This window comes from Poromitra crassiceps (genome assembly GCF_964638095.1).
Source record: "Poromitra crassiceps genome assembly, chromosome: 6".
Lineage (NCBI taxonomy): Eukaryota > Metazoa > Chordata > Actinopteri > Beryciformes > Melamphaidae > Poromitra > Poromitra crassiceps.
In genome coordinates, this window is record NC_139627.1 from 20,496,417 (window position 1) to 20,514,775 (window position 18,359).

General features: G+C 43.8%; 2 protein-coding genes across 5 annotated transcripts in view; one reads left to right on the forward strand and one right to left on the reverse strand.

Moving 5' to 3' along the window:
- The window catches only part of wdr3 (WD repeat domain 3), a 41,296-nt gene extending 36,534 nt beyond the window's left edge, over nucleotides 1-4,762 (reverse strand). Inside the window, exons 1-3 of the mRNA XM_083638460.1 lie at nucleotides 4,689-4,762; nucleotides 3,134-3,335; nucleotides 1,718-1,927 (exon numbers count right to left, since the gene is read on the reverse strand). Coding sequence (XP_083494586.1) covers nucleotides 1,718-1,927; nucleotides 3,134-3,307 — 384 coding nt within the window. The 5' untranslated portion in view covers nucleotides 3,308-3,335; nucleotides 4,689-4,762. The remainder of the gene's footprint in view (nucleotides 1-1,717; nucleotides 1,928-3,133; nucleotides 3,336-4,688) is intronic.
- A 1,266-nt stretch (nucleotides 4,763-6,028) lies between these two features.
- The window catches only part of gdap2 (ganglioside induced differentiation associated protein 2), a 55,218-nt gene continuing 42,887 nt past the window's right edge, over nucleotides 6,029-18,359 (forward strand). For 3 of the 4 annotated variants that reach the window (XR_014552751.1, XR_014552752.1, XM_083638015.1), the window contains exons 1-6: nucleotides 6,029-6,144; nucleotides 7,573-7,799; nucleotides 13,540-13,679; nucleotides 15,373-15,526; nucleotides 17,229-17,317; nucleotides 17,951-18,027. Coding sequence is in view for 2 of the 4 variants with exons in the window: in XM_083638015.1 (XP_083494141.1) it covers nucleotides 7,621-7,799; nucleotides 13,540-13,679; nucleotides 15,373-15,526; nucleotides 17,229-17,317; nucleotides 17,951-18,027 (639 nt within the window). In the remaining 2 variants the exon portion in view is untranslated. Of the gene's footprint in view, nucleotides 6,145-7,537; nucleotides 7,800-13,539; nucleotides 13,680-15,372; nucleotides 15,527-17,228; nucleotides 17,318-17,950; nucleotides 18,028-18,359 lie in introns of all 4 variants that reach the window. The other variant, XM_083638016.1, reaches the window with a different exon arrangement.

The following is an 18,359-nucleotide window of genomic DNA, read 5'->3' on the forward strand; positions in this document are numbered from 1 at the left end:
ATAGCCAGCAAGTGCTTTGAGAAGCTGGTCATATCAAAGATCCGCCCCACACTCCCCCCGGACCACGACCCGCTACAATTTGCATACCGCCCCAACAGGAGCACAGCGGATGCAGTAGCACACGTGCTCCACACCGCCCTGTCCCACCTGGAGGGGAAGGACACCTATGTAAGAATGCTGTTCGTGGACTACAGCTCAGCATTCAACACCATAGTACCCTCCAGGCTGGTAAGCAAACTCAGGGATCTGGGACTAAACACGGCAATGTGCGACTGGATCCTGGATTTCCTGACAGACCGCCGCCAGGTGGTGAGGGTGGGCAACCTCACCTCCTCCCCACTGACCATTAGCATAGGAGCGCCCCAGGGGTGCGTCTCCAGCCCCTTCTGGTATGACCTCTACACCCACGACTGCGTGGCGACTCAAACTTCAAACACAATTGTGAAGTTTGCAGACGACACAGCGGTCGTGGGGCTGATCTCGGGGGGCGACGAGACGGCCTACAGAGAGGAGGTGGGGGTACTGGAACAATGGTGCCAGGACAACCACCTCTCTCTGAACGTCTCCAAGACCAAGGAGATCATTGTAGACTACAGGAGAGGGGGGGGCGCACACCCCCCAATCACCATCAACGGCACAGTGGTGGAAAGGGTGGACAGCTTCAAGTACCTGGGAGTCAACATCCACCAGGACCTGACCTGGGCCGGCCACACCGCCACTGTTGTCAAAAAGGCCCAACAGCGACTACACGGACTCAGGCGCCTGAAGAAATTCGGGCTGAGGAAAGAAATCCTCGGGGACTTCTACAGAGGCACCATTGAAAGCCTGCTGACAGGCGGCTTCACCGCCTGGTACGGGAACTGTACCACCATGGACCGCAGAGCGCTACGGAGGGTGAGGCGCGCGGCCCAGCACGTAACAGGAGGTGAACTGCCAGAACTGCACGAACTGTACAACCAGCGGTGCCTCAGGAGGTCCCTGAAGATCATCAAAGACACAAACCATCCCCACAACAGCCTGTTCTCCCTGCTACCCTCAGGGAGGAGATACAGGGTTCCAAAAACACGCACAAATCGCTTGAGGAACAGTTTCTTCCCGCAGGCCACGAGACTCCTTAATATGCACAAATAGTGCAGTAGTCGTACCGTACCGTACTGCAGCTGCTACTATTACGGATGCCTAACGTTTAATTGTAAATTTAAGTGTATGTTTAATAAGGTGCCTAACGTTTAATTGTAAATTTAAGTGTATGTTTAATAAGGTACATGCTATTTGCACATGTATGTATAAAACGTCGAATTTGAAATGTCTGAACACGTCTAACGTATGCACATGACATGTGCACCTATGTGCAATGAATATGCCACTGTCGTATAAGCCACCGACTTGTCTTATTGCTTATTGATGCCTATTTCTTATTGCCTTATTGCTGTCTTATTGCTTATTGATGCCTATTTCTTAATGCCTATTACTTATTGCTTGTTGCCTATTTGTACTATGTCGTAAACGGAGTCCACTGCACAAGAATTTCACACGTGGTACTTGTACCATGGAGTGACAATAAAAATCTTGAATCTTGAATCTTGAATCTTGATCCCGATTCAGCGGACATAGTCCAGAGTTCATGTGTGAAAGTGTCTTGTGAGAACCAGTGAACTCACCTTGGAGCCCGTGACGAGCCGGGCTCCCAGGGGCTTGTGAGAACCAGTGAACTCACCTTGGAGCCCGTGACGAGCCGGGCTCCCAGGGCGTCGTACTGGATGGTGCTGACGGCTGACTTGTGTCCGCTGAATGAGACGTTGCTCTCACCGCTCAGCAGGCTGAAGACGCGCACCGCACCGTCCTCATAGCCCACCGCCATGTGCACGCCGTCGGGGGAGGGGCACAGGAAGGTCACCTCGTGCTTGTTACCCTGCAGGATCAGGACCTGGACAGACAGACAGAGACAGAGAGACAGATGGACAGAGAGAGAGAGAGAGAGAGAGAGAGAGAGACAGTGAGAAAGAGAGACGGCTGATTGATTGATTTGATCATTCATTTTAAAAGTACAGCAGTTCTGCATATGAAATGGGAAAATCATGTATGTCTGTATGTTGCTTAGCAACCATTCTGCTAAATGTCGCAGCTGAAGGACTACATTCCCTCGTGGAAGAACGATTATTTGTTATCAATACTGCATTTTTTGTTGCTGCGTTTTATGAAACAGGTAGGTTAGTAACGTTTCATAAAAGCAATTATAAGCCCTGTGAGGCTGTGATTTAAGGGCAGTTTAGAGTCCAGCGATTTATGGTTGTTGCGACCGACCATGATCACATTCCATCGTCGGTGATAACGACAAATGTTTATACCGTACTTCCAGCGACGGGCGATATGCCATCGTTGTGATGAACGTTGCGACCATCGTCAAGACTTCATCTGGATTCAACTTTGACCCTATCGTTGGCTCCGTTGTCATGACAACCACAATGTTTTTCTCTCCTACCGCAATTTCTGCAGCCACTAGTTAGCTAGCTAGTTGAATTAACAATGGAAGAAGATCACATGTTTGTCGAAAACTTAATAAACACGATTATCCATGCTAACAATGTTTTAGCTGTTACTTACCATCTGTGTTGAGAATGTCCGCTTTCCAGGCATTTGCCTTTTTAACAGATCTTTATAATCTGCCCGGTCGTTATCCCAAAGGCACGGGAACCGTGTCATACAGCATGTTAACAAGCAGATAGACAGTTTTGTAATGTTGCAATCAAAACGGTATAAGTGGCTGACTTGACTGGCATCTCTGTCTGTCCGTCCGTGTTGGCATTAATCCATGTGAAAATATCACAACACATCCTGCTCTGCGCCTCTGCGATGCGTTCTCCTATCACCTGGGTGGCTATACTTTTTACGAGCGACAGCGTCCAAAATCAGCGTCAAGCGATTCTGGAAAGGTCGTCACGTTCAGCGATGCTCGTCGGGCTATGATAAATTGCTGGACTTTAAACTGCCCTTTACAGTGATTTGACAACAGCTAAGAGCCATTGTAAAGTCACTGTAAATCATGGCCTCTCACATGCAAAGTCTCTCTTGGCAATCGTGGCAACAAAAAATGACAACACTCTCAGTGCTGTCACCCTCCACGTCATCTCACCTTCTCTGCTTTCCGGACGTCCCAGATGAAGACGTGTTCGCACGCTGCCACGGCAACATAGCGCCCCTTCTCTCCCCCCCGCTGGGTCACGTAGCAGATGTTGGCTTTCTGGCTGCCGATCACGCCGAACACGGCGCTCGCAGCGTACCGCAGGTACTGCTTGGTCAGACCCATGGCCAGAGTCTCAAGGCCACGCTCAATCCTGTCACGCAAAGAGGACAGAGGGATTATTAGAAGATGACAGGGCTGTGACCAAGTCAACTTTCCACAAGTCCCAAGTCTAAATGTAGAGTGGCAAGCCAAATTCATTATGCCAAGTTCCAAGTTTAAATGTAGAACACCAATTCAAGTCAGAACAAATCAAGAGTCCAGTATCAATTTAACATTTTAAATCAATATGGTTTTAATGGGATAAAAACGTGGTAAGAGCATCGTGAGATTGATTTCTATAATCAGTTTCAACTTCAATAAATTCAATCATTCCATAAAAATCCAGAAACAGAATTTAAATTCAGTCGTCTGCTGGAACAAATCTCATCATTTTCAATCTGAGTAATTTACACAAACACAAGATCTCAAGTCAAGACTTTATAAACCTTTTCAAATAATCCTTTCAACCTAGTCTGACTCTGGCTCTTAGGGGGTCTGCACACACCTTAATTCCCCTCAGCAGTGTTGGCCACAGTTAACACAATGAACAAAATATAATACTGTACTGTCTGTCACAGGAAGTGTAAACACAACTGGAAGTAACTGGCTGACCCCTGCGTCGGAACATGAGGTGCATTGATTCCCTGAAATTCAACTTGCTGAAAGCCGAAATTCAATTAGCTAGGTTTCCTTTAGATTCCAGTCAATTCAAATTTTAGTTGATTAGTTCAGTCATGAATTGACCCAAACTCGTTTTGACATTCTCATAATGGTGTCATCATGTCTGTGGTAGGCCACTCAATAGTGAGTGTATATTAATCACCTTATATGTTTTCTTATTGTGGTTTAACGTTATCTTTCCTATGGCTTCAAACCAGAATATTTCTATGTTGTACAAATTGATACAGTATGGGTATTGATACTTGATACAATTGCTTAGCGTTATATCTTATCTTATAGTATAACTATAACACTACAAAATAGGTATATACTATTCCTATATGAGCGTTTAGTTCGATATCTTTACTATCATATTAAAATAGTTATTGTAACAATTGTTCTTGATAAATTCCTCTGTAGTGTTGACAGTAGCTAGCACACATCGTACATGGTGGCGCTTGTTGTTCTAACCTTCGTAGCCCGGGCGGTCGGAGTTTACAACTTTTAACCCACGAATCAACTGAACAATCGGCAAACCCCGCCTACCCCGCCACATGCGTACACCAAATCAAGCACAACTACCCTGGATTCGCATGGATACTCCGGAACCCACGTGGTGATGTTACTGAACAAATCTGGTTTACAAAAGCCAATAAAACACGTGTGCCTCTGCATAGGGTTTACAAAAATAACCTTCTCGTGTTCAACTTTACTCAGTTTATACTTTGCTAATTCGCTCTCTTACCTCTAAAATGCAGCTGCTAGCTAACTTGTTGGCTTGTGGAGCGTGTTTCCTGACTGAGTGAACGTGTGTTCCCTTCCATTCAGACCAGACTAATCAATCGAGATCGATGAAATAGTGAAGGAAATGTGCCGTCGTCTCTTCTCGTCAGACAACTAGTCAGCTAGTTAACTAGTGACTACAAAACGTTCACTGGCTCTGATGTAATATGAGTCCACGGAGTGAGTAAATAATATTTATTCGAGTGTTTTGCCCGATCGTTTTCGTGTAGCTAGGTAATGCATTGCTTTTGCCTGCGATCCCAGAAAAAGCACAGCAGCAGGCGCGCGCGCACACACACACACACACACAGACGCACGAACGCACGTTTGATTTGAGTAGAGTTTAAAAGCTTTTATTTTGTTGACACATGTCGTATTCGTACACGGCACACTTAAAAAAATAAATAATCACAGGTGATTTTTTTTTTGCTGCAGAATAGATTATTTTAATTCAATGCATTTGACAACTGTGACTTTGTGTTTTGGAAAATTGCTGGAACTTCGCACACATCCCTAGAAGCTAAACACAACGGAAGTGTTTTTCCTCAGATCAGTCAGCTGATCAGAACTCATGAAGAGCTGCGTCAAGTTAGCTGGAACCACACCGGACACTAGTAGTTTATTCTTCACAATAAAAATGGAAAAAAAATCACAACATGGCATTCATTACAGTGGGGGGAATTGGGTCGTTGCTAGCCTCAACGCGAGACTCATCAGTCATCAGTTCCATAATACCGCATGAATGCCTGATGAGTCTCACACACAAACACACACACACGTGCCGCTCTCACGTCTAGGTATAATAATTAACCCTTACCTGAGCCAGAAACTTGAAGTGAAGACCCTATCCGATGTCCAACATCCTCTTCTTTTAAATACATATAGTTGCCGCTTCCAAATTGTTGCATAAAATCCACTTTTCTGTCTTCGAAAATCGAAAGTCATTCATCTGGAGCAACCGGAAGTGTAGGGGGCATTAGTGAAGTGAGTCGTATTTCCGGGTTGCTAGATACGAAAGAAAGAAATACCCTTTTCAAAAGCTACTGTATAATTGTACAAATACACACATATGGTCGGTCTAACACTGTTTGTCTTTTGTGAAAACTTGATACTTTTGCTTTTGGTGATACGAATTCTTGACTGGAGATTGTTTTTGGAAATTATAACCGGAAGTTCACATGTGTACTCCAGCCAGCTTGATGATGTATCGATAAGCACGCACCTAGCATACAGGCTAAATGGCTGTAAACCTGGCTAATTAAGTCGTTTAAATGTTTTTTTGTTTTGTTTTTGCAATGGCTGTGACAACTGGAAAGAGAAGTATGAGGACGGATAACATTTCGTGATCTTAGACGTTGTCGTGTCATCATTTTTTAGGCAGACATCACCTACATACTGGAAAAAACGACTAACGTTAGGTAGGTGACAGTGCTGATTTTATAATATTGTGTGATACCTGGCTCACAGTTTTATCGATTAAAAAGGGAATATTCTCGATGAGCATGACGTTATGAGGAGGAAATTGAATGTGTTGTGTTAAGACCAGCAGTATGTTGTCTCTTTGTTAAAAAACGGGTGCACTTTCAACTAAGCTAATGCTTTTATCGAACCATGTTCAACCATCATTTTTGCTGTAGCCAGTGACGGAGTTATAAACAAATAATCATAAAGCAAACAACCAGTTATATTTTCAGACGAAAAAACAGATTTTCTCATTTTACATGTTCAACATATATCATCAAATGAATGTAAAAGGAGAACATCTCAAGATCAATTAAAAGTAGGTAACGTTATTCAACATTACTTTGAATTGATCTCGTAAGGATATAAGCATTGCAGGGTTGTTCAACTCTATCGTGTAAATTTAATTATAATGATGGTAAATTGAGTTTAGTGCCAACCTCCTGTCAATATAATAATAATATGACAGAACAGATCTCTTTCCCTGGTGGGCAGAAAGCTGATGATATATAATCAGCAGCATACAGTAGTAAGTCATGTCTGTCATTCTGCAGTTTGGCATCAATACAGTCTCTATACTGTCTGGCTGGATTGGCTCAGTCAGAGGCAGATTGATAGTGGCTGATGAGGAGTGACTGGTATGTGAAATGTAGTGAAACAGCCAGAGATTCAACGTGTTGCTTCAGGTCACAAGTAGGAAATAAACAGAAGGCGTTGTGTTTTATAAACTGAGACTAAAATGGAAAAGCAGACAACATCCATGAGCCTTTTTTAGACTAGCCATCTTTCTATTGATTAGAGTTAAACTGATTTGAGTTTTTGAAGGCTGGCAGCAATACTGATACGCAATATATCATGCCAATATTCAGTGTAATTAAATTTGACAAATTCTAAGCCAAAAACTTACAAATTGTATCTTCTGTCAGGGAGGGAACCGCAGTTAGGCCATCATCCACCTTTTTCACTTCCCACCCAATTCACCCATTTTGTGTCTAAAAGGCAGGAAATAACACAAGTGCAAGCAGAACATTAATGAGGGTTTCCAACCTCCAATCCATTTGGTGATCCAATGCCGGGGCCTTCATCATGACTGTTTTGCTTGCACCTGTGTTACTTCCTGCATTTTAGACATAAAATGGGTGATTTGGGTGGGAAGTGAAAAAGGCTAATGGGACACTTAACCAGGGATGCAAACTAGTCTCCTTTAGGTGACAGTCACGTTTTTCCTCGCAAAATAGGAGGATATAGGATGTAATAGGATTTCTGAGTGGTTTTGTGTCTGCCCTGGTATCTGTCACCTTTTTCACTATCCATGAGTTTGCATTCCTGAATCTCTCTCTTGTCCTACAGCAGTAGTTGAGTCTCCCTCTCTGCTCTGTCTGCAGTGTGGCTGCTCTCAGGTGGCCTGCCGTGTGCCCGTAGAGCCCGAGGACATGGATCCTCTAGGTGCTCGCTCCCAGTTCGTGGACATCCAGACTCTCCCCACATGGGATGAGCAGCTGGACCCCCGGGCCCAGGAGGAGGTGGAGGTGGACAGCAGCCCGGGCAGCCAGCAGGCCTTCCCCTCGCCCTTCCCCTTCAGACCGGACATCAACCGCAAGATCATCCTCTTGTGAGTCAAGCACACGTTTCTTCATGTTCCGCTCACGCCGCTTCTCAGAAACACATTGAGGCCTGAAAGAGGAACACAGTTCCTCCCCAACCACAGCCATGTAAAACACTGTGCAATCAAAGTTTTATTCTCTTTGCATGTTTGACTTATTTATCTAATCATTCAGTTACAATGTATCTTGTAGTCTAGTGACATTTACAATGTACAATGTCATAACACTTTTTCATGTGTACACCGAGACTTCACACAATGTTTGGTCATGGAAATTTGTTTTGAAGTCATGGAAAAGTAATGGAAATCCATAGGTCAAAAAATGTGTATGAACCCTGCTTGTAAATTAATTCTTCATTTAAAGGCAGTAATATATCTCAGAGTTTCTTGACCATTGAATAGGTGTGGTGGGTCACCTTAAAGTCTGGCTTAAAGAGCTGCTGACACCAAAGGAATTTCATCAGTCTGGTTTCAGTGGAGAGATTTTATTTAAACTCCAGACATACCGAGCCGACAGGCAGCAGCGGTCGATGTCTGGGCAGTCGGTAAGAGCCTGTGGCCCGAGTCTTTGTGGTGTGTCCTGCACCGTTGGCTCTAGTCGGCCTTGTCGGTGGCTTTTTCGGCCGATTGTACATGTTGAGTCGGCGTCAGGCAGTCGGTGAGAGAAATCACTCTGATTGGCTGGTCAGCTGGTTAAGCTAAGCACTAGGCTACACAAGAAGAGAGGGCATGCACAAATGCTCTTCTCATTTTTCAAACTTCATCATCTGATAATTCCAGTACACAAATATTTTCACAACGACATGCTTTTGGGAAAGCCTGTATGATATCACCCATATACGCAAGTTTCTGGTATCATATGAAACGAGAAGATCTAAGGCATCGATTGGTACCAACCATGTCATGCTAGCTTGTCAGGAGGCTGGGTAATAACGCTCCAAATTTTGGCTAAATTTTGGCGAGAGGGAGAGAGAAGGAAGGAGAAGGAGCTTAAACCCGCATGTGGACAGAGATCGTTTGTGCAAACGTCCTAGTGACGATGTAGCCACAGTCTACTATGGTGTCAGCTGGCTTTTGAATCTCAACCTTTTAGGCTACATTTCATACTTTTATCTGGAAGAAATTCACAATTCATTTCACACTCCTCAACTGGTCCTACTGTTTTCCTTCAAGGTGTGAATTCTCTGCTTGTTTTAAGATGTGTGAACGGGGCAGTTAAACATCCCAAATCACTGGAAAATTGTATTTTCCTCCACAGCAGTTGAATAGAAGTTATGAATAGAAGGTGTGCTGTACCTAATCACAGAGAACAATGAGCTTTGTATTCGCCGGAGGAATTACAATGACAAAATAATAACAAGCAAGCACAAATTCGCAATGGCTGCAACCACATGTGCACATTTCTTAAATGCAGCATGGTAGAGGCAGCCCACCCTACTCTGCCTCCGGCCTCCTGCATTTTGAAATTTGCCCCCATGCTGCCCCCTTTTAGCCATTTGGCATGAACACAAACACACACCTTCACACACAGACACACACACGCTTGGCCACCATGAACACAAACACACCTTCACACACAGACACACACACGCTTGACCACCATGAACACAAACACACACCTTCACACACAGACACACACACGCTTGACCACCATGAACACAAACACACACCTTCACACACAGACACACACACGCTTGACCATCATGAACACAAACACACACCTTCACACACAGACACACACACGCTTGACCACCATGAACACAAACACACACCTTCACACACAGACACACACACGCTTGACCATCATGAACACAAACACACACCTTCACACACAGACACACACACGCTTGACCACCATGAACAAAAACACACACAGACACACACACGCTTGACCATCATGAACACAAACACACACCTTCACACACAGACACACACACGCTTGACCACCATGAACACAAACACACACCTTCACACACAGACACACACACGCTTGACCAACATGAACACAAACACACACCTTCACACACAGACACACACACCCTTGACCACCATGAACACAAACACACACCTTCACACACAGACACACACACGCTTGACCACCATGAACACAAACACACACCTTCACACACAGACACACACACGCTTGACCACCATGAACACAAACACACACCTTCACACACAGACACACACACGCTTGACCACCATGAACACAAACACACACCTTCACACACAGACACACACACGCTTGACCACCATGAACACAAACACACACCTTCACACACAGACACACACACGCTTGACCACCATGAACACAAACACACACCTTCACACACAGACACACACACGCTTGACCACCATGAACACAAACACACACCTTCACACACAGAAACACACACGCTTGACCACCATGAACACAAACACACACCTTCACACACAGACACACACACGCTTGACCACCATGAACACAAACACACACCTTCACACACAGACACACACACGCTTGACCACCATGAACACAAACACACACCTTCACACACAGACACACACACGCTTGACCATCATGAACACAAACACACACCTTCACACACAGACACACACACGCTTGACCATCATGAACACAAACACACACCTTCACACACAGACACACACACGCTTGACCATCATGAACACAAACACACACCTTCACACACAGACACACACACGCTTGACCATCATGAACACAAACACACACCTTCACACACAGACACACACACGCTTGACCATCATGAACACAAACACACACCTTCACACACAGACACACACACGCTTGACCACCATGAACACAAACACACACCTTCACACACAGACACACACACGCTTGACCAACATGCCAAATCTCAGCCTACTAGGTCGAAAACTGTGCCCGCTAAAGGGTGATTAACTTTTTGTGGACCGGACCGACCAACAGAGTGACTTATTGAGCTGCTGGTCACAGCTAAAAATCCCTTCTACCTCACTATCTATGTATAAGATATGAGCTATGGATCTATCTGTGTAAACTGCTGTGGATAAGACTGTTAGCTAGATGCTGAAAATGTGAAAGTAAGATGGAGACTGTGTGCACCATAGCATGAAAATATAAGTGGAACGTCAAAAACTGTAAAAAAAAATAAAAAAAAATAACTGTTAATACCTTTAGAATTTAACTCATAGTAAATCCCTCAGCTTTATTGAGGATAGTGATTCTTAAAATCTTTGATTCTGGATTCTGGAAGCCAGAATAGTGTAAATTTAGCCTCGCTTTGGGACTGAGCTCATTAAAACACATTAGTCCGCTCATCATGGGCCACCGGGAAGCAGGTTTGCTGCCTATTTTGAGTCCTGATTCTTCTAGTCAAACAAACATCGGTTGGTGGCTTTTCATTTGAAGAAGGTCTATATAGGATTCAAAAAATTTGCATTGAATCCATTGATTGTAGACGACTCTCACGCTGCTCTTGAGTTTATTGTAAAATGATAGAACGGACGTTCTCTTATCGAGATGAGACAGAATGTCAGAGGGCTCAGACCAATCAAGTATCAGATTTGACTCTCATCAATCTGGATTGAATCAATCAGTGTTTCTCTTTTGCCCCTTGCTCTACTATGGCTGCCTTCACACTGATTAATTCCCACTCACGTGACTCACATCTGATGTTGTCTAATCAGTTCAGTGTGTGAACAGCAGAAAGTGGCATGGGGTCACGCCTCTTTCATTCCAGTTTGGAACACCTGGATGCCTATATGAGGCTAAATCAGATCCTGAGGTGTGAGACCTACATGCTACTCGTATATGTGAATGAATGCGTGAGCGAATTTGATTGATATAGCAGCTTTCATGCAGGACAGTGAAACTCTTTAAATTATTTTAAAGCAGCTCTTTAAGACTGAGTGACCCACCACACCTATTCATTGGTAGAGAAACTCTGGGATAAATGACTGCATTTAAAGATAATATCCACCCTTAAAAGGATGAGTTCACCCAAAAATGAGAATTCATTCATCTACTCACTCACCCCCATACCGATGGAAGGACAGGTGAAGTATTTTAGTTCACAAAACAGTCCTGGAGTTTCACAGCAAAACACTGTTTCATATTCTCAAAAAACAACAACAAACATACCATGTCTCCATATACTCCTCACCTCACATAATCCAAGTCAATTTGGCTTCTGGAGCCTTGGATTACACCAGACGAGCAGTATGGAGACATTTTTTCCCCACGTTTGAAAGTTGGTAACCAACGGGTAAGTAACCATCCACTTCAATTGTTTAGGACAGAGGTTTTCAAAGTGGGCCTCTCCAGGGGGGCTTCAAATATTTTCAGGGGAGGCTCAGTAAATGGAAGTGGAAAAATATAACATCAGTTATTGCATTAGTTATCAAGAGGAGATCACGTCAAACAGCAATATCAGGCTATCTTGGCTCAATTGTTGACTTGGTTGTCAACCCTTGCGTTAGGAGAATGCTGGAACAGCGTTTTGCTGTGAAACTTCAGGACTGTTTTGTCGACTAAAAAACATCACTATCGGCATGGGGGTGAGTAGATGATGCTGACAGAATTATCCGTTAAACACTTTAACACAGTTAAAAACTTTTCGTTTAAAGGAGCTATATGTGGATGGAATAATAATAATAAAAATACATTTGAAATAAAACACAAAAAGGCAAAAGATAAAGCAAACAGATGGGGAGGGAAAACAACAAACAGGCAAGACAGCTGGGTTGAGAAGTGAGTAGTCCAAGCTGAAAAAAAGGCTTTACGATAACAGTAAAGTTTTTCAGAAGAGAATTAAGATGCTACTGAGCAGGGAGGGTCGTGAGCAGCAGTGTGTGTCTCTGTCCAGTCTCCACAGCACCTTATAAATCCTTTTTGTTGTGCAGCACATGACCACATTCCTGTTGCTCCCAACACTGCAGGGGGAGGAAGGCTAACTCCCCTCGCTTCGTCTTGTGACCCACTGCTTTCAACACATGCTCGAGTAGTTCCACATTCAGGCTCTGATGAAACCTGAAGAGATAACATGGCTTCAGAGACTGGAGACACCAAACACAGTTTACTGAAGTCATAATCAGCATACACTAGTAATCAGGTTAGGACACATTTGACATTTGTCTTTATTTGGACTATTTTCCACACTTGAATTGAGCACAAATAGAATGCAGTGAGTGAACAAATAAGAAATCCAACTTATACTTTAGACTTTTTAAAATAGCTGTCATTTGGAAAGACAATCATGAATAGTATCAGGGTGCGATTTGTGTGTGTGTGTGTGGGGGGGGGGGGGTAGTTAAAGCGTTTTTATTCATGAAAATGAATCAGAACCACATCCTGTATGGGTATATGTATGGAGCCTATTAGGCTATTTCTTGTAGATTTTGCAGTAACATTTATAAAATAATTTGTTCGCTGTTCCATTAAGTAGGACAAACCTTGGATACGATCCATGCCCTCTGAGCCATCTATAATGTGCTGTATCACATTGCCGCACTTAATTGTTATATTAAGATATTTATTTTGTTGAGGAAAACCGACTGAAAAAATGATTTTAATAACCATTGGCCTTGTTGTCCTACAACAAGGCCGCGATGTTTTGGCCGCGATGCCCCAATAGCTTTGTAGTTTGTTAGTAGTTATCAAAGGCAAAAGTGACCTTGCCCTAAAAATAGCTTAATTCCAGGCCTGTAAATTAATACAGAATCATTGATTTATTGACCCCCCTCTCCACAGCACCGGTGACGTTGCCCTGCTAAACTGCACAGCCGTCGTCAACACCAGCAACGAGTCTCTGAACTGCAAGAACACGATTTCTGAGAGCATCCACCAGCTGGCCGGGCCAGAGCTCCGGCACGAGCTGCTCAAGCTCAAAGGTACAGCAGGGGGCGCCACTGGGGAGGGAGAACAACTACATTTGAACTCATCAGATCCAAGACGATGAAGTCTGGAGGCAAAATGGCGTGTACTCCGACATCATGAGTGTCAATGGAAGAGCACAGAAATACTGTACGTTCCATACTGTAGGCAGAACTGGCCACATGATGCTCAGCTGCTCCAGTCTGGCACTTCTGAATTGTCAAATGGGCTGAAAATGTCCACGAGACTCATAAATGCTGTCCCCTATTCCTCTGATGTAGCATCTTTATGCCTCCGCCGGCGATAGCCAGGCTGGAGGCATTATGGTTTCGGGTTGTCCATCCATATGTACGTCCGATGTTTGTTAACGCGATATCTGAGGAACGCCTTGACAGAATTTAATCAAATTTGCCTCAAACGTCCACTTGGACTCAAGGATGAACTGATTACATTGGGTGGTCAAAGTTCAAGGTGACTGTGACCTCACAAACTCCATTTCCAAGCTCGTTAACGCGATATCTGAGGAATGCCTTGACGGAATTTCGTATAATTTGGCTCAAACATCGACTTTGACTCAAGGATGAACTGATTAGATTTTGGTGTCAAAGTTCAAGGTCACTGTGACCTCACAAACGCCATTTCCAAGATCGTTAACGTGATATCTCAGGAACGCGTTGGCGGAATTTATTCCAATTTGGCTCAAACATCGACTTGGACTCAAGGATGAACTGATTAGATTTTGGTGGTCAAAGTTAAAGGTCACTGTGATCTCACGAACGCCATTTCCAAGCTTGTTAACGCGATATCTCATTAACACCTTGACGAGATTTCTTCACATTTGGCTCAAAAGTCTGGACAGACATGGATGTCGACTGCTCACTTGTTGGCGGAGGCATATATCCGCGGTGCGGTCCTTCTAGTTTAGAACAAGTCTATAGACGGTAGAGTGGACCTCAAATGTCTACAAGGACATTGAAAGACCTGGTAGTCTGTGTGAAGCTGTTGAACAGCTATTTCACATTAGTGAAAATGTATTGTAAGGACCCAGTGGTACTGTACTCAGTAAAAAAACATCCGTAACACATTGTCCTTAGAATGATGAATGTCATACTTACAAGTATTGAAACTTGAGAAAACATTTACAAATCTAGTACCAGTTTTTGATAAGCCTCCTCCTTTCGGCTGCTCCCGTTAGGGGTCGCCACAGTGGATCATCTGTTTCCATCTCTTCCTGTCCTCTGCATCTTCCTCTGTGGCACCAACCACCTGCATGTCCTCCCTCACCACATCAATAAACCTCCTCTTTGGCCTTCCTCTTCTCCTCTTGCCTGCCTGCTCCATCTTCACCATCCTTCTCCCGACATAACCAGCATGTCTCCTGTCCTCTGCACGTGCACCATCTCAATCTGGCCTCTCTCACTTAGTCTCCAAACCGTCCAACATGAGCTGTCCCTCTAATGTACTTATTCCTAATCCTGTCCATCCTCATCACTTTTTGATCATCCAAATCGGAAACAATCAGCTCAAGGTGTGTGTGTGTGTGTGTGTGTGTGTGTGTGTGTGTGTGTGTGTGTGTGTGTGTGTGTGTGTGTGTGTGTGTGTGTGTGTGTGTGTGTGTGTGTGTGTGTGTGTGTGTGTGTGTGTGTGTGTGTGTGTGTGTGTGTGTGTGTGTGTGTGTGTGTGTGTGTGTGTGTGTGTGTGTGTGTGTAGGATGTCGAACAGGAGAGGCCAAGATGACCAAAGGCTTCAACCTTGCAGCGAGGTACATCATCCACACGGTGGGGCCCAAGTACAAAACCAAGTACAGGACGGCTGCTGAGAGCTCGCTCTTCAGCTGCTACAGGAACATTATGCAACTGGCCACGTAAGAACCACCATTCAAGCAGTTAGCCCAGGGGTTCCCAAACTTCTCAGACCAAGTACCACTATGTACCAAACCAAATTTCCGAGGGACCACAGGATACCAACCATTTTTTTCCCATAAAATAAAATTAGCTGATTTAACCATGCAAAAGCACCAGAAAGGCTACTGGATCAAAACAGGGAAACACACACACCCCTGCCAACATTAGGCTGTGAAAAAGAGGACCACTTTCAAAATTATTTCCCTCCCTCGCCAAAATCTATCCTAACTTTGGATCGTTATTACCCATCTTCCTGACAAGCTAGCATGACATGGTTGGTGCCTTAGATCTTCTAGTATGATACCAGAAACTTCACTCTGGCATTAAAACTGAGCCCGCTACAGCCTCTGAAATTGTGATATTTCCAAGAATATCACAATATTTCCGAAAATCGGCCCAAGCCTACTACTCCCCAGGGTTAATGTGTATATGTAAAAACTGTTGTCTGTATAAAAAATAAAATAAAAATCCAATACTCTAGCGCAGTGGTCCCCAACCACCGGGCCGCGGACCGGTAACGGGCCGCAACGCATTTGGTACCGGGCCGTGAGCCGGTCCAAATGTTTTTTTGTTTTTGTTTTTATAAACATAGGCTATAATATTATAGGCTGTGTGTGGTAGTTGAAACATAGTTTCAAGTTGACGTTTATTTATGTTTGTATGTAAAACATAAATACTGTAGGCTACATACAGTACAACACAAAAGGCTGTTATTTACCCTTTGTTGCCACCTGGTGAGTAAATATATTAACTAAAACCATTCAAATTGACAACCGGTCCGCAACCTTTTTTTCCATGTATCTACCGGTCCTTGGCACAAAAAAGGTTGGGAACCCCTGCTCTAGCGGACCACCAGTTTGGGAATCACTGAGTCAGTCAGTCAGTAAATCAAGCAGCCAATCTAAATGTATATAAACTTTACTTAAAGACACTTTCAAAAACAAACAGCAACTCTTAGACAGTACTCTGCCTGGCAAGTGCAAAATGGAACGAGAAGTACACTACAGCCATTCAAAGCTTCCTGGCTCTCTACAACTTTTGTTTGAAAGACGACAGGAATAAATGTCTCTGTAATGTTATGAATCTAATATCAAAGCAATGAAAAATACATTTTGTCTGTTCAAAATGGACATAGATGTAGTTGGAGCCTCTCATATCAGCCACTATTTGTCAGAATAAAGCAACGATCAACCAAGTTGTGAATGTGGGGTGAGGCGCAGAGTACAAAGAAGAAATATCTTCTTGATGTCATCGGGCCTCCAGCAACAAAGTATAAAACAATGCTTTCGGTGTATTTCTCCTTTTATTTCAAGTCTTTTCTTGCAGCTCCTAGCATAGGGTTCTTCTATTCATGCATCAAGTAGCCTAGAATATCCTGAAAAAGGAAAATAAAAATCAGCAGTATCTGGTGTCAAAGGCGATCATTCTGCAGAGTAAATGTCACCATTCTGTAAAATCAAAATCTCTAAAAGTAAAAGCCATCGGCATCATTTGGTGTCAAAGTTCACAACTGAATGCTTGCTTTGTCTGCGACTGTATGCAAGTTGTCTGGTTCAGAGAGATTGTGTGTGCGTGTGAATGGGTGTGTGTCCCAGCTAACCAGGTGGTGTGTTATGTTATGTACGTACATGAGTATTGAGAGTGTTTTTCCTCTCGCCACAGAGAGCAGTCCATGGTGTCTGTGGGCCTGTGTGTGGTGAACACGATCAAGAGAGGCTACCCACTAGAGGACGCTGCACACATTGCTTTCAGTAAGACACACACACACACACACACACACACACACACAGCACTAGACGTCATTGGCTATGTATAGAACTGTGTTAGACCAAAACCAGCTAAATTGTATCCTAGACACAATCCAGGTTCAAGAAACCTGCAGCTTCTAACATAAAAAGTTAGAAGCTAGATTTACAAACATACAAAATGAGACATATCATTGCTGTAAAATAATGAGGGCAACAATTTCTCATTAGTGTTTGTTTGGAAGGGTTTTGCAGTTTGTTATATAAAGGGCATACTAGTATGAGAAATTATCACAGAAGAGGAAAAAAATAGGATTTGTACCTGCTCTAAAGCTGAATGGTAACTAATCTTCAATAGCTAAACCTGTCAATTTTGTGTAGGAGATTTGAGTTTGGTCAAATCAACATGAAATGTACCAAAATAAAGTACTGTTTCAGGGACTACTTCCCCATTTCCATAGGAAGTGAAGATGGTGGGTGATGGGAGACTGTGCAGCTAAAAATCACTGCACAACGGATTAATACATGGTCGCTCGCCTAAAATAGTTCAAAAGTCCTCACACGTACAGTAACGTGTATGTGTGTGCGCGCACGTGTGTGTGTGTGTGTGCGCGCGTGTGTGTGTGTGTGTGTTTGCAGGAACGGTGCGCAGGTTCCTGGAGAACTACGGAAACGACATAGAAGCAGTGGTGTTTGCCGTGTCGGACACGGAGGAGGTGTGTACCGTTTCAGACCACTTCCCTGCCCAACTACTGTACCTTTAGCTCCGACTGCAGGCAGCCGCTGGCTTGTTGTCATGGCAATCTGACTACCGACTAATAAGACTCTGGGAAATATATTTCGGGGTTTATGTCCGCGCCAAGCCTTCCACTTCCATGGTTGTTTACAGTCTGATGACGTCTCATGTGCAGTTATCTGTTTAGAGAGATTAGCTGAAATGTCATCTGGACCTAAAGCACCTACAGAAAGTACCTAAAGCACCTACAGAAAGTACATCTGGACCTAAAGCACCTACAGAAAGTACCTAAAGCACCTACAGAAAGTACAT